The following is a 16,959-nucleotide window of genomic DNA, read 5'->3' as shown; positions in this document are numbered from 1 at the left end:
CCCGGACCCCCTCGGAGGACGCCCCGCCCCGCGGGACTAGATACACGCGTCAGTCCCCGTGCACACGGAGCCCCGGGGCCCCTCGGAGGACGCCCCGCCCCGCGGGACTGTATAAACGCGTCAGTCCCCGTGCACACGGAGCCCGCTCGGAGGACGCCCCGCCCACGCCCTGGGCCGCACGAGGCTCGCTCTGGCTTCGCTCCCCCTCGCTCTGCGGTTTTGAGATCCAGTCGGGCTGCCGTGGTTCACGGCCGTGGGCCCCGCGTCGGTACTGTGTGGTGTTCTGCCAAGTGAACGTGCCACCCGCCAGGGTTCACGGTGCGTTCAAGTGCGTGAATTCCTGACGTGGGGGGCTCGTGTGGACGTGTCTCGTTTGGAATTGCTGTGCTTAGACTTAGGAGGTGTCCTCTTGACAAGCTAAGCTTCGCCAGTGTGTCTCCTGATTTTACGTGGCAGCCCGTGGGGGGCCGAGCGGCGGCTCCTGCCAGCGGGGCCACGTGCTCCCTCTGCCCATGCCCACACGTGGGCGCGGTCCGGGCTCTCCCCGCGGGACGGTTTGTCTAGCAGGAATCAGCGTCTCTCCCACCTCCAGCACCTTGCTTTTTGTCTTAGGACCAAGGGACCAGAAGTAATGCCTGGGGACCACTGTCCCCTGTCTCGCAGACACGGGGTCCCGCCCGCAGCCCCGCTTCGCTCGCCTACAGAGGAGGCCCGCGCACACCATGCGGGAAGGAGCCCCGGGGTCTCCTCAGCCTTGCTGGCTGTCACTCTGGACAGAGGCACTGAGCCTCTGCCCTGTGGCATCCTGAGGGGACACCCACCGCTTGGGTTCCTGTAGGGTCCTCTGCAGGGGACCTCATGTTTTTCTGCACTTTGTTATCTTTATTGTTTTGTTTTTCCCTCAGCAAGCTTTGCTCTAAAAAATGGAGATTTTTTTTTACTATATCAAAACAGTTTCTTTGGGAATCACGAACAATCTGAACAGTAATGTGTTGTAAGTAAGGTAAATTATAAAACTGAAAAAGTAATATTCTCAGCTCTGACATTTTATTTTTTATTTAAAATTTATTTACTTATTTGGATTTTTTTTGTTTGTTTATTTTTGAGAGACAGAGGGAGACAGCCCGAGCAGGGGAGGGGCAGAGAGAGAGGGAGACACAGAATCTGAAGCAGGCTCCAGGCTCTGAGCTGTCAGCACAGAGCCCGACACGGGGCTCGAACACACAAAACGCAAGATCATGACCTGAGCTGAAGTTCGATGCTCAACTGACTGAGCCGGCCAGACACCTCTCAGTTCTGACATTTTATGAACAGAAAGACTGATTTTCACAGAAGAAACTTCATAGATTTCTTGCATAGCATGATATATTCCAACCATGGTGGAAATAAAAATAGATTGCTTAAGCCACACCTGCATCTGATTTTTAGACCCCTTCCTGACCTTCTCCTAATGTGGAAATGGAGAGCAGGGCTCACTGTCCAAACACAGGAGAACCGGAAGGGCCTTGGAATCACCTCCTGCAAATTAGGAATGAAGTGAGGGGGAGTAGTGTCGGCGGCCTCACAAGACGCCTTCCGAGCTCGGGAGTCCCCAGGTGGCTAGTTGTGCGACGTCTGTCCAGGCCGTCTGGCGCCCTGTGCCTGCTGAGAGCGTTGGAGAGCCCCTCGCGGGCCCGTCGCTCCTTCTTCGGGATGGTGTACGTGCTGTGAAGAAGCGCAGGAGGTGTGGGCGAGCCCCGAGCCATGTGAGGGGCTCGCCTGGCAAGGACAGCTGTGGGAAAGTTCTGGGCCGTCAGACTTGGGCGTGCGAACAGTGCGTGCTCTTCCTGTATAACCTGGAGGTCATGTCGGGGAGGCCCTCTGGGTGGACTGGGGTCTGTGGTTTGTGAGGTCATGACCCGTGGACAGTATTCTCAGCCTGCAGATGTGTTTTGTTTGGAGCATATGGTAATTTTAAAAAACAGGAAATTTTATGTCAAAGTCAAAATTGATAGCATATCTCAAGAAGTCAGCCTGGCCCTGGCGTTGTGTGCAGCTGCAGCGATCGGCTGAGCTGGTGGCAGCGGGCTGCTTCCCATGGGCTCCTCATGCCTGGTTCCCGGCTGCCCTCCCTGCTCTGCCCGGGGTGCTGGTGAGCGCCTGCCCTCAGCTTGGTGGACGGTTGGCTCCAAAAATGAGTTAATGATATAAATTGTCATTTAAAATGAATTGATAAGAATTGATGAAAATTGAAGGACTTATGACAGCTTATAATATTGTGTGGGTGTCAGGTATTTTCAAATAATGCCTCAAAAGTCAGTTTGCTTTGAGGAATAGGTACAAGTAATAGTTCTGTTTTAAATAAACTTTCCGGATCTTTCTACTGAGAACACCTGAAGGCTTTCACGTCTGACTTCCAGATCTGTGTTTCTAAGAACCATTTCCCACTAGAAGGACCAAGGCTCCTGGGGGTACTGATGAGTCCTAGGTTGGGGCCGCAGGAGGTACGAGAGGTGCCAGAGACATCTCGTACCAGCCAGCACCAGAGTGCGCAGAGATTACCACGGACATGGACGGAACGCGGCAGCCAGGCTGGGGACACAGTGTCAGCACCTTGCAGAGAACAAGGGTAGCAGTGGAGGAGAGCATGTCAAATGCAGAATCCTTTCGTGATAACAGAGAAAAGAGAGTCAAAAGGGACAGGGCTCTTCCTGCAGAAGAAGGGACCAGAGCTGGGGAGTCACATCTACGGACACGTCCAGTGTGCTGATTTAGGGAAAGGTAGTCAGTGGAAGCTCAGACCGCCAAGTGGAGGGTCACTGAATGGCAAGATTTTCACACACACCCAAAATCTTGCCTTGCAGAGAATTTCTAGTTACCAGGGGAAGAACGTGCGTCTGAACCAACTGTCTCAGCATCACCGGCAATGGGCCAGCCCGCCATTTTGTGCCTCCTGAAATGTTGCAAAAGGAAGTGACATCACCTATGTGGGGGACGTTTTACAAGGTAGCTGTCTGGGGCCCGAAGGACAGTGAAGAGTGAGACTCTCCCAAGGGCTCACGGGAGGCTGAAAGGTCAGCATATAAACTCTGATTCACACACACCACCTCTTAGGGCATTGTTGGGACATGCCAACATGTTTGAACATGGGCTGTGTGGGAGATAGGACTGGGTCAGTTACGTTTCCTGGGTTGGTGACGTGAGCACATGTGATTGTCGTGCCACGGTCTCTTCAGGCCCATCCGTGTTCTTGGGTCTCCTCAAGTCCCAGTGACAACGCTGTGACGTAGGACGGTCTGGCTGGACAAATGTTGCCGCGGGGGGGGGGGGGGGGAAGAAATGAAATGAACGGACAAAATGGCAATTGGTGAATGTAGGTAAAGCCTGTGGAGATCTCCATTGTATCCTTTCAATTTTTCTGTGGCTTCAAAAATACTGCTAAATAATTGTGGGGGGAGGGGCGCATTTTGCCTTAATTTTAACTCGGTTGTCCTTACCTGTGGTGAAATATTTACATGTAAAATTTTAATTAAGCTGTTACCCTAGGGTTTCTTATCCAGCGGGTGTGACTCCCTAGAGGAGTGAGGAAGGCTCTATGAATCCCTTGATAGCATGTAAAGTGTTAGTTTTTCTTCACAGAGGCCCATCTTATTCTCACAAGGGTCCATCCTTCAAATAATTAAGAACTATTGCCCTAGAATTAGTATTCCAGACATTATAAATTTGGTAATTATGAACATAATTCTCAACTTACATAAAACAAATCAACCTTTAGCAGATTCCAACTTCTAAAAAGATTTGCTTCTATCAGTTGATAGTTTAATGTAAGTTTATTTGACCACAGAGACTCTGTTACTTAGAAACACCATGACATTTCAATAGCATGATGCATTCCTTTTGTGTTCCAAACTAATACGTGTTCAGTGCAATCACATGTTATTTTTAATACAGTCTACTTTCCCTTGTGTGGATTCACATTCTTCACATTTTGTGTAAAGGAAAAAATATGCTCAACTCTAAGTTTTGATTGTATCCATTTTCATGTAGAGAGAGAAAATGCAACTTCAAAGAAGAAATGGTCATGCCTTTATTTTTCAGCTGTGTAATCACTAAGGCCTCTTTACAGAGTTAGAAACATTCACTTCTTTGCAAATAACAGTGTGTGGCAGACCAGATTCCAGCGTGGTTTATAGGCTCCACTCTTGCTGGTTGGCATGTCGAGGCAGCGACATGTGAGTAACATGTAAGGGCGTGCCAAGGCATTCGGGCATGTGGGCTCAGATGTGTGCTAAAACACCCCTCCCCTGTTGACGGTAGACCCCAGTTCCTCTGAAGAGCCTCTGCAAATGCCTTTGGGTCTGTTGGATCAGGTTCAGTCGGGGCTGATGTTCACAGGGACAGTCATGGAACACACTCCCCAGAAGAACCATCTGCCTGGGGCCTGCTGCACCCGACTGAGGGATGGGAAGGCCAAGCCTTGAACGCAGACTCTTAACTCTGTCCCTACAGTCCCACTCATGGGTCATCTCTGAGGTCAGGATCTTATCTGCTGGACAGCTTTATTGACCACATACTCTTACAGTTCGGCTGGCTATTTTAAGTAGGTTTTCCCCCATTTTTGGTGTTACAGGTAATCACAGTGAATCAACATTTAGAAGTCAGACATCACTCTTTTTTTTATAATCAGGATTTTTTTCCACATCACCTTCTGAATTACTCCCACGTGTGTGAGAAGTCGTTGGGACTCTGTTGAGTCTAGCACTCACTGTGTTTATGGAGACCCGGCTGAGCACACCCTACCCTGCTGTCTGTCTGCTCTGTACGGTGGGTGTGAGCGAAGGCTCCCAGTGTCCCTCTGGGGCCTGGCCCTCGACAAGAGTGTGCGCTGACCCCTGGCCCAGGGTAGGAAGCCCACTCCTTTTCCCACTGTATTTCACGATCTAAAGAATCGGTTACCTTAAATAATTAACGTCTGCTATATTGAGAGGCCCTGCAGCCTTGAGCGAGTCACCGACCCTCCATGCCTGCTGGTTTCCTGATACCCACCAGTAAAAGAATGGATGCTCAGCCTCTCTGATGTCTGCCCTGTGCCCAGCATGGCCATGGGGGGCACCTCACTTAACCTTCCCAGCAGTCTTGGGAAGTAGAGGTTGTCACCCACAATTTCATAGGTGAGGAGGCTGGAAATCAGAGTCCAAGTAATGGGATCAAGTCCACAGTCCTATGAATAAGGGCTCTGGGTCAGAACTATGGTACTTGTTCTAGATTTTCTACTACAGGGAACGGACCCCATGGTTCAGTAGACTTCTGGATTTGCACATCCTGGTGTCATCTTGTATAGTTTAGAGTTGGCCAGAAACTTCTGACTATTTTCATGGGTACTTTTAATATTTTTGAGTTTTAAGTTGACTAAGGATCTGAATTTAAGTTGAACTGTGCACAGAAAAATAGTTCAGCCATCTTCAGTCTGTAAGTACATCTCCTTTGAGGAAACTTTCTGTTTTCTAAATAAAGGAGGAGGCGGAAAAGATGTCACAAAGGGTTTTAACCGCCCTTTGAGGTTTCACTGAAACAGCAGAATTTGAGTAGCGCCTTGTATGTCAGCATCCATGAACCTAGTAATTCATGGTATGTTTAAATGATGGCTTTAGAAAACATAGTCACTGATGTTATTATGCAGAAAATCAGTCGGTTACTAAGTATTACCAGTTGTCAAAGCATGACTTGGTTGTTTATAAAATACTGTTTTCTCATGTCCATGTCAAAAAATGTTAATAAGATAAATTATTCCTTATTAATTTTAGGACCCTATATAAATTTTCTTCATTTCAGTTTCTCTTTTTCTCTTTAAAAGTCTTTAAATTTGGGCTCACCTGGGTGGCTCAGCTGACTGAGTTTCCGACTCTTGATCTCAGCTCAGGTCTTGATCTCTGGGTCATGAGTTCAAGCCCTCTGTTGTGCTCCATGCTTGGTGTAAAGCCTATAAAAAAAAAAAGTCATTAAGTTTTGCAGATTCCTTTCTGTTTTGTTTAGGAGTAGTATTAATAACCACTCTGGAGAGCTCAGGAGCTGATCCGTGTAGACCTGGGGTCAGCAGTCCATTTAGCACCAACTTTCTGCACAGATTGCAGGTGTTCAAGAAGCGACTTCTCTCTGTTCTGGTTTTAGTCTTTTTGGAGAAACACGATATACCCTCTGTCTGTCTGCAGTGCAGTACCCCATATGCAATAAATAATCATTGCATATCTGATTTACAGTACCACATCTGTCACCAGGGTGGTTGCATGTATCCTTAGGGCCAGGTGAGGGGACCCCTTTGCACACAGCCAGCCTCCTTGTGCCCTAGGAGGTCTGTGTTGCCGGACCACGCCGCTCAGCTTGGAGGGAGACTGGCCACCGACTTGGCTCCTTTGCTCCCTTGACATTGGGAGTTGCACCCACTAGGTTTCAGCTCCCCTGCCCTTCTCCTCACACACGCTCAAAATTGTCCTTTCCTACGGCCTCTTTCCTTCCTGCTCCACGTGTCCTCCTGCCTAACTCTTGTCATGGCCCCCAAATTCAGCATACTCTCGCCCAAACTGTCCCTTCTTTGTCAGCCTCTTAGCAGCATCCCTGAGATGTAAGCAATTCTCTCTGGCTCCCTTCTCTTTGTGTCCTGGACGAGGCTTTGTCACAGTCTTCCTCCTGTCACTTGTGCTAGCTGCAGCAACCCTGCAGTGCTGGCTCATGGAAGTCTGGTCTCCCACTGAGCTTTTCTGACCTGCACTTGGCTGACTCACATCCTGTATCAGGACCCCTCAAGCCTAATGCTCTTTCCTCCTCTGAATTTGGTACCATTTACCTCCCATATTCTACCACAGGCTTTATTTGTTACCTCTGACCTAAATTTAAATTTGTCAACTGCGGGGCACCTGCGTGGCTCAGTTGGTTGCGTGTCCAACTCTTGATTTCAGCTCAGGTCACGATCCCAGGGTCATGGAAGCGAGCCCCACATCGAGCTCCGTGCTGACAGCATGGAGCCTGCTTGGGATTCTCTCTCTTGTTCTCTCTGCCCGCCCCTCCCCCAAAATAAATAAACCTTTTTTAAAAAAGTAAAAATAATTTTGCCAGTTCAGGCAAACCATATTCACCTACAGCACACAGCACTACCAGTGCAGTATGTGCCACCAGTAAAGCTTTGGGGTTTTATTTTTTAGCTAAATACCCAGTCATCTGGGGTGTAAATTTTCACATAGTTCCCAAATCTAAAGTTCTCTTAAACAAGCATTATGATTATTAACACTTCTCGGTGAATTTAAAGGTTTATGCTCTGTGCTACTGAACAGTTACTGGAAGAGTCACGATCTTCCGTGTGAGCGGGCTCATCACCCTGACCTCACTTCTCTCGGAGGTGCCCAGGTGGGCCAGAGGACGCTGTGCAAAGGCAGATTTCAGCTAGTGCTGTGGGTCGGAGTTTTTTTTCATGTTTTAATTGAAATATAATTAACATACGGTAATATATTAGTTTTAAATGTGCAGTGTAATGGTTCAACATTCAATGCATTATTCATTGCTTGTCACGATCAATGTACTCTTAATCCCCTTGTCCTGTTTCTCCCTTCTGGCAACCACCAGTTTGTTCTCTGTGTTTATGAGTCTGTCCTTTTCTTTCTTTGCTTTGTTTCTTAAATTCCACATATGGATGAAATTGTACAATGTTTGTCTGACCTATTTCATTACACCCTGTAGGTCTGTCCATGTTGTTGCAAATGGCAGGACTCCATTCTTTCTTTGGCTGAGTAACACTCCAGTGAATACTTACACACCACATCTTTGTCATCCATGCGTCCATTGATAGACCCCTGGGGTCCTTCCGTATTGTGACTATTGTAAATAATGCTGCACTAAAGATAGGGGTACATATATCCTTTCAAAATAGGGGTTTTTTTTCATTTTCTTTGAGTAAATGCCCAGTAGTGGAATTACTGGATCATATGGTGTTTCTGGGTTTTTGTTTGTTTTGTTTTGGGCACCTCTGTACCGTTTTCCACCAGTGGCTACACCAGTTTGCATTCCCACCAGTAGTGCTTGGGGCTCTTTTTCTCCACATCCTCAGCAACACTTGTTATTTCTTGTCTTTCTTGATTCTGACCATTCTGACAGGTATCAGGTGATATCTTTTTGTGGTTTTGATTTGCATTTCCCTGATAATTAGTGATGGTGAGCATCTTTTCATGTATTTGGTGGCCATCTGTATGTCTTCTTTGAAAAAATAATCTATTCAGACCCTCTGCCCATTATCAGATTATTTATTTTGGGGAAATTACATTGTATAAGTCTTTTATATATTTTGGGTATCAATCCCATATCATATATTATCATTTGCAAATATTCTCTGCCATTCAGTAGTTTGCCCTTGTGCTTTGTTGATGGTTTGCTACACTGTGCAAAAGCTTTTTATTTTGGGATAGTCACAACAGTTTAATTTTGCTTTCATTTCTCTTGCTAAAGGAGACACATCTAGAAAAATGTTTCTACAAATGATGTCAAAAATTGCTGCCTATGTTTTCTTCAAGGAGTTTTACAGTGTCAGGTCTCACATTTAGGTTTTTAATCCATTTTGTGTTTACGTTATTATGGGGTACAAGAAAGGAGTCCAGTTTCATTCTTTTTTATGTAGCTCTTCAGTTTTCTCAACACCATTTGTTGAAGAGATTCTCATTTCCCTGTTGTACATTCTTGTCTCTCTTGTTGTTTATTAATTGATCATATAAGTTGGATTTATTTCCGGGCTCTGTGTTCTGTTGATCAGTGTGTCTCTGTGCAAGTGCCGTACTGTTCTGAGTACTGTAGCAGTGTCTCTTCAAGGCTGGGATTGTAGTACCCCAGCTTTGTTCTTTCTCAAGATTGCTTTGACTGTACAGGGTCTTTTGCGGTTCCATACAAATTTTAGGATTATTCTAGTTCTTTTTAAAACGCTGTTGATAATTTGATAGAGGTTACATTAAATCTGTAGACCGCTTTGGGTAGTACGGACAGTTTAACTGTATTAGTCCTTCCAAGCCAGTGACAGGGAGCTTCCTCTCACTGGTTTGTGTTCACTTCAGTTTCTCTCATTAGTGTTTTATAGTTTTTGGAGTACAGGTTTTTCACCTCCTTGGTTAAATTTTTTCCTAGATATTTTATTTTTGGGACAAATGTAAATGGGATTGCTTCTTTCTACTGCCTCATTATTAATGTTTAAGAATGCAACCAATTTCTGTATATTAATTTTGTATGCTGCGATGTTATTGAAGTTGTTTATCAGTTCTAGTAGTTTTGTGGTGGAGTCTTTAGGGTTTTCTGTGTATAGTTACATGACATTTACAAATAGTGACATTTTTACTTATTCTTTACCAATTTGGATGCCTTTTATTCCTTTTTCTTGTCTGATTGCTGTGGCAAGGGCTTCCAATATTCTGTTGAATAAAAGTAGTGAGAGTGAACATCCTTCTCTTATTCCCAACCTTAGAGGGAAAGCTCTCGGTTTTCTCCTGTTGAGTGTGATGGTGGCTGTAGATTTTTTCATATAAGGCCTTTACTATATTGAGGTATGTAGTCTCTAAACCTATTTTGTTGAGAGTTTTTATCATGCACGAATATTGTACTTTGTCAAATGCTTTTTCTACATGTGCTAAGAGAATCATATGATTCTTATTCTTTCTCGTCTTTCTATAACATATCACATTGATTTGAAATCTTGAGCCACCCTTGCATCCCTGGGTTAAATCCCACTTCATCATGGTGAATTATTTTTTTAATGTATTGTTGGATACCATACATGCGACTCTCAGGTACTCTGTAGTTTGAGAACCACTGATTTAGAGCACACCACCACTAGTTTAGCTCCAATTCTGAAAAAAGGCAAAATATCTTGTGCTGGTGGGGGTGGGGGGGTTATATTACATTTATTTCAAAAAGCTGTAATGCTTGTCCTCAATAAATGGAGACAAAGACCCTCTTAATTAAAAAAAATAATAATGTATTGTTGGATTTACTTTGCTAATATTTTGAAGATTTTTGTGTCTATGTTTGTCACAGATATTAGTATATAATTTTTTAATAATAGTAGAAGACTTTAACACCCCACTTACATCAATGGACAGATCATCAAGCCCAAAAATCAACAAAGAAACAATTGCTTTGAGTGACACATTGGACCAGATGGAGCTAGCAGATATATTCAGAACATTTCATCTAAAACCAGTAGAATACACATTCTTTTCAAGTGCACATGGAATATTTTCCAGAATAGACCAGTCACAAGAAAAAAATCTGGAAAGAACACAAGTACATTGAAAGCTAAATAACATGCTGCTAACCAACAAATAGGTCAAGCAAGAAATCAAAGAGGAAATTACATAGAGACAAATGAAAATGAGAACACAAATGTTCAAAATCTTTAGGATGCGGCGAAAACGGTTCTAAGAGGGAAGTTTTTAGCAATACAAGCTGATCCCAAGAAGAAAGAAAAATCTCAAATAAACAGCCTAACCTTAGACTTAAGGGAGCAGGGAAAAAAACTATAAAGAAAACCCAGAGCTAGTAGAAGGAAGGAAATAAAGAGTAGAGCAGAAATAAATTATAAACTAAAAAGCCATAGAATAGATTAATGAAATCAGAAGTTGGTTCTTTGAAAAGGCAAACAAAATTAATAAACCTTTTGACAGACTCATCAAGAAAAAAGGAGACAGGACTGAAAAATCAAAAATGAAGGAGGAGAAATAATAACCAGCACCACAAAAACACAAAGGATTATAAGAGAATGTTATGAAAAATCATATGCCAAACAATTGGACAACCCCGGAAAAATGGATAAAAGTCATATAACTTCCCAATACTGAATCAGGAAGAAATAGAAAATTTTGGGTTTTAATTTTTTATGTCTTTATTTTATTTTGAGAGAGGGAGAGAGAGCAGAGGAGGGGCAGAGAGAGAGGGAGACACAGAATCTGAAGCAGGCTCCAGGCTCTGAGCTGTTAGCACAGCGCCCGTCGTGAGGCTCGAACCCACGGACTGTGAGATCATGACCTGAGCCGAAGCTGGACACTTAACCGACTAAACCACCTAGGCGCCCCGAGAAATAGAAAATTTTAACAGACCAACTACTAGCGATGAAATTGAATTAGTAATCAATAAACCCAACTATAAATAAAAGTCCAGGACCAGATGGCTTCACAGGGGAATTCTACCAAGTATTTAGTTTTTATTCTTTTAAATGTTTATTTTGAGAGAGAGAGAGCTGGGGAGGGGCAGTGAGAGGAGAGAAAGAATCCCAAGCAGGCTCCATGCCATCAGCACAGAGCCCAACACAGGCTTAACCTCACAAACTGCAGGATCATGACCTGAGCCAAAATCAAGTCAGACACCCAGCCGCCCCAACATTTAAAGAAGAGATTAATACCTATTCTTCTCAAACTATTCCAAAAAATAAATAAATAAAAGAGGAAAGAAAGCGTCCATATTCACTCTAGGAGGCCAGCAATGCCTGGTGCCAAAGCCAGGTAAAGACACCACACAGAAAAAGAATGTTTTTTCTTCTTTTTCCCTGTTAATGAAGGTAGTCCTCTTAAGGAGTAATGAACTCCGACCCCCGCAGTGGCGTGTGGAGTCAGTCACTGGGCAGTGCAGGCCCAAGGAGAGATGGTTGGATCTTGCTCACCACCCCCCCCCCCGCCCCCCGCAACGCCTGGGTGTCCAGACTTCCCACCTGTCCAAATTACGTCAGAAGATGCAGAATAAGTCAAGCTCAGCCATGGACCGGCACACAGTGCTTCCTAGTGGCACCCGCCCCCCTTGCCGCGGCATCCTGACCTGCCTGCTGCCCGGGGAGTCGGGTTGTGGCGGGAACGGAGGATCCGGGCCCGACTACCCTCCCTCCAGAAGACACTCGCTCAGCTGTCTGCCCTTCGGGGTGTTGCAGGTCGGAGGTCAGCAGACTCCGTGGTTGCAGGGCTGCGCCCCCCTCCCCCCCACCCACTGTGCTGGAGCTGCAGGGGACCGTCTGTGCCAGCTAGATGTCCTTGCCCAGCCCCCAGGGAGTTTGGCTGCATCCAGGCACCTGCGAGACCTTTTCTCCGGCCAGGGCTCTCCAGCCGTATGTTCTCCGAGTGCAGGGGCGCAGGGCAGAGGCTTAGGGAAGGACCAGAGGCTCTGGTGTGTGTTCTGTAAACTTGGCTTGTGATTCAGAGAGTGCCTGTCCATCGGTTCTAAGAAACGGGGGCGGGAAGCGCAGGGGCAGCTAATCTCTCTGACGTTAGCAAAGCTGCTTTGTCTGTAGGAGAGTCTGTGCACTTCTTCAGGGACATTTGCACCCCAGGGGTCACGAACCCCTGTCGAGCCAGACCCTTTATGTCATAATTGAATCAAGTGGTCCCTGACAAGTGCAGCGAGAACCCACAGTCTAATCCCTGGAGATCAGGGCGGGCGCCCCGGCAACCCGATTCCTGGTGTCGTTATCTCCGTATCGCTCCAGGCTGCACATGTCTTTCACATGTCATATCTTTAGTGCTTTTCGTAATAATTTTAAGCCAAACCTCAAAATTAAAAATATCGTTAGCATCCTTGTATCTATGTGCGCACACACATTAATATTTTTGAATCGTAGCTATGCCAGGACTTTCTAGTGTACATATGTGTTTGTAATTACAGCATATTTCTGAAGCCAAGCAGAACATCTGTTTGTTTTTAACATTATATCGCGAAGAATGTTTGCTGTAAGGACATTTATTACTTTTTTTTTTTAATGGAATTAAAATATCCTATCCAGGACATGATGAAATTTCAAAGCTGAGAACATGTTCATTGCTAGACATATTTTATATTTTACGTTACAAAATCAAAAATAAAAGTGTCTCCCAACTTAAGAGCTAAACTTCCATCAGTCACCCTGATATTCAGCCTTCCTAGAGAATCTCTTCCGTCAGGCTCTTAGAGTGTGCCTGGGCCTCAGGGCCCTCTGGGCTGCGCTGGTGGGGGGTGGGCAGCACCCCACTGTGACTCCTGGGCAGAGGGAGCTGAGGACCCCAGCTTCACCACAGCCCCACCCTTTCTGCTTACTTCCCCCAACCACACCACGTGTTCCCAGAGAGGAGAGGCCTTGCCAGTTCTGTTTACCCCTGTCTCTCTACAGCAGCGTCTGGAATACAGATTAAAGTCAGAGTGAGAGGTAAGTGCAGGCACGGCACAGTGGCCGTCTGCATTGTCCCAGGGTGCAAATTCTGTCGGCTCACCTTGAACTGTGCTCCCTAGACTGCCTTCCGCAGCTTAAGTCAGTGCATTTGTGTTCACACAGCAAGAAGCATTACATAAAAGCTCCTGTTGAAGGAATGAATAACTGTATGTTCTCATTTTTACCTGTCTCTTCCACTCACCTTGGTCAATTTAAATAAGCAATGCTCCTACTTTCCTAAACTGGTTATAAATCTCAACTTTTTGTTCCATAAGATTCTGCTTCTGCTCTTAGCCACATTGCTTAAGCCTCTTCCCTTGGTTCTAACAGTCTTCATCATATTATTCTTGTTCATGTTATAATCTCGAAACCCTAACTACTATGAGAGGGCACCTAGAAAGAAGGGCTTAGAAATAGAGCTTGGGATGACTGGCTGGCAGTGGGTGGAGCCTGTGACTCTCAATCTTGTGGTTGTAAGTTTGAGGAAGCAAAATTAGCTCAAATAGGAAAAAGCAAACTCATATCTGAGAAAGTTACTCAGGAAATAGCTTTGGTGAATATGCTGGTGGCTGTCAATCTTTTATGAAAGGTTGGAAATAGTAAGTACACTCACCTGCTTACCACACTTCCCAGATGCTTTTCATTCTCTCTGCTTTTCATGATGGCTCCCTAAGTGGGGCCGGAAGTTCCCCCAGGTGGCAAGATCACTATTGAAAGGTTAGGTCACTTAAGTTTGAAAAGTTAGTAACCTGAATATGAGCTTCTGGACGTAAAGCTGAGAGCAGCCAAAGAAGTCAGCACAGTTTCTATATATGTCCTTTATAAATGATTCCAGAAAAACAGAAGATCATTACATAATGACAATTTTTAATACTGTATATTTGGTACATTTCAGTATATAGTAAATACTAATAGCTTTATGTTAAATTGAACTGAATAAAAGTTCACTTTTGAACACATTCAGAGAAGGTGGTTGCTAACAGTAACCATTGGAGCAAAAATTTTCAAGAATGCATACCTTTGGTTTATATTTATAAGGTTGTAATTAAGGACAATGAACATACTTTAAGCAAAGTTCACTGCTTTCCATAAAATCTTTTCATCTTCAATAAAGAATAATGAGGGTGATCTTAAAATATTGTTTAATCTTTTAAACTGACACAGAAATTTTAGATTTTGCAGCAAAGTTTCAAAAATAGGGTAGCATTCACATATGCCCTTCCTCCAGCTTCCTCTAACGTTAATGAGCAGTAACGACCACACTAGAGCACTCAAAGCCAGGAAACGAACGTGACAGGGCTGTTTTAGTTTTACACGTGGGATGGAAAAAGGAACTAAGCAAAGCCAATCACTAAGTATATTTATACCAATAATTGTAGCATAGGATCTTATAGAAAATTAATAAATTATTTTAACAGGATAATAAACAGAACATTAAATTTATAAATTCCACCTATTATTTTTTTCGTGCCATATACTTCTTGGTCTTGAACCATAACAGGTAATTTTTAAAGGGACTTAGGAGGGCCTAGCTAAAAGCAATACTCAGGTTCGTTGTAAAAGACATACTTATTTTTCCCCAGATTTTCCAGTCTAACACAGGAGCAAATAACACCCTGTTCTCTTGAGGAAAGTTGTGGGAGGTGGCTCTTTTCTAGAGTATAAAGCTGAACTTTCACTACGACTGCTGGAAAATTAAACTTTTGGTTGTTTCTTTGTGGGTTGGGTCTCACTTAGTGATGACAGATGCTACTGCGATAAATACAGGAGTAGAGTCTGTAAGTGATGAAGAAATACTTGGAATTATGTGATATTTTGTGGTTTAAGAACTATACTTGAATATGATTTTATGCATGAAAATGCATAGGATGATATTTCTCTTGTTTTAATATAATTGTTTTCAAGATGAAGATGTTCCAGGGTTGAATCACCATCTTCTTCAGCATTGCAAATTTGTTCTGGAAGAATATTCCTAAGGAAAAATAGATATACAAGCCATAAATGGTCCAAGCAGTATTGAGCTTTATATGACTTAGTTAAATTTTACAATTTTTTAAAGTTTTGATGCTCTTTATTTTCAAGTATCTACCAGAGAGTATAAGATGGTTGAAGATAGAATATAAATGAATTTTAGCAAACAGTATAAAGGAACATCATGAGGAGAGGTGGGAGAATTTTCTAAATAACTTTTATGAAAAAAATGTTTTAAGGAAACAAGAGGTCTAGTCCATTCAGTGGTTTCCAGAATTTGAGTTCGGAATATCAAAAAAGACTGGTTAAATGTGAGTGGTCACGTGAGTTTCCATTTATTACTTATCATGAGCGTTCCTGGTACTTGCACTTGTGTGTTTCATAGCTCAGCCCACAACTCTAGTCTTTGTGGCCACATTTGAAGACATAATGGATCTATTAAAACAAGGCTTGGCACTGACCGTCGTATCTAATGCACGGCTCTTTATGATCAAAGTTATCCTTCCATTGTTTTATCTCAGACTGGCTCGTGCTCTTTTTAAAAGATACTGAGCGTTCAGCAAAAAGAAATATCCATGGTATGTGGAAGTCAGGCCAACTATTCATATGTACTACTTGTAAACATCTTGAAATTCTACCCTTTATTTCAGCCTGGTTTTCTTTGTGTCATTATTAACATTTACCCGTATTCAATGGGCAAATGTCTTCTTTCATGAAGGTACAAACTAATGCACACAAAATGACAAATGATGTTACAGCCTCTTGTAAGTAATAGCTTTGAAATTTGAGGATATTCCATTAGGACGTCTGTCAGGAAAATGAGCCTTAGGAAAGATGCTAACTTGGTTGATACGGTTATTTGGATTAGCTCACTTCTATGAGAAGAACCTTCTGTTGCTCAAGGGCAATTCATTATCCCTCGATGTGGCAGATTAGTTGGTCTCTTTGATAACTTGGCAAAAAATAAGCTGGAAGTTATGAGATCAATTCTGATATTAAAGAATTAGTTTCACATTGTTGTATTGTTGAGCTCAGCCAGGACCCCAGGAGCTATTTGATAATTCAGGTGTTTATCACAAATCCATTTTCACTACCCAGGATATGCTTTCATCTACCTGTCAGTGGTTCCAATGACTGATGTTGGGTATACAGCAAAGAATGGCATAGTTTTACAAGGAATTCTTAATCATTTTGAAGAACAACAATTCTTAAAATTTTTAGGGAAGTAATGTGCAAACAAATCATTTCCAAATTATATTTGCTTAACATTGTTTTTGTTTAAAAATTTTTTTTAATGTTTACTTATTTTTCAGAGAAAGAGAGAGAGACAGAGAACAAGTGGGGGAGGGGCAGAGAGAGCAAGGGAGACACAGAATCTGAAGGAGGCTCCAGGCTCTGAGCTGTCAGCACAGAGCCTGACGTGGGGCTCGAACCCACGTGAGATCATGACCTGAGTTGAAGTCAGACAAATAACTGAATGAGCTGCCAAGGCACGGCCGCCCAGAAAAAAAATTTTTTAATAAAATTGGATCATTTTCTTACATTGCCAGAAAAAATGTAAAGTATGTCAAAGATCTAAATGTGAAAAATGAAGAATAAAGTATACCCTAGAAGCAGAGAGAAAAAAATCTCCCTGTGACTCAAAAATCAGAAGCACTAAAAGAAAGGATTAATAAAGTGACTACAAATCTTTTAAAAATGCAAAGTTAAAAGACAAATAAATGGCAAACTAGGAGAAAGCTTTTGCAACTTACATCACAGATCTAGGGCCAGTGGACAGAGACCTCCTCACAACCTATGCAGAGAAAGGCTGGGGGGGG

General features: G+C 43.5%; 2 protein-coding genes across 4 annotated transcripts in view; one reads left to right on the top strand and one right to left on the bottom strand.

Moving 5' to 3' along the window:
* CENPP (centromere protein P) overlaps positions 1–16,959 on the top strand; it is a 211,338-nt gene that overhangs the window by 127,474 nt on the left and 66,905 nt on the right. The gene's annotated exons all lie outside the window — the stretch shown is intronic.
* Positions 14,016–16,959, bottom strand: part of ECM2 (extracellular matrix protein 2) — a 30,520-nt gene continuing 27,576 nt past the window's right edge. The window contains exon 11 of the mRNA XM_029920960.1: positions 14,016–15,140. Coding sequence (XP_029776820.1) covers positions 14,972–15,140 — 169 coding nt within the window. The 3' untranslated portion in view covers positions 14,016–14,971. The remainder of the gene's footprint in view (positions 15,141–16,959) is intronic.

Source organism: Suricata suricatta, chromosome 13 (genome assembly GCF_006229205.1).
Source record: "Suricata suricatta isolate VVHF042 chromosome 13, meerkat_22Aug2017_6uvM2_HiC, whole genome shotgun sequence".
Lineage (NCBI taxonomy): Eukaryota > Metazoa > Chordata > Mammalia > Carnivora > Herpestidae > Suricata > Suricata suricatta.
This window is presented reverse-complemented; position numbering and strand designations above follow the sequence as displayed.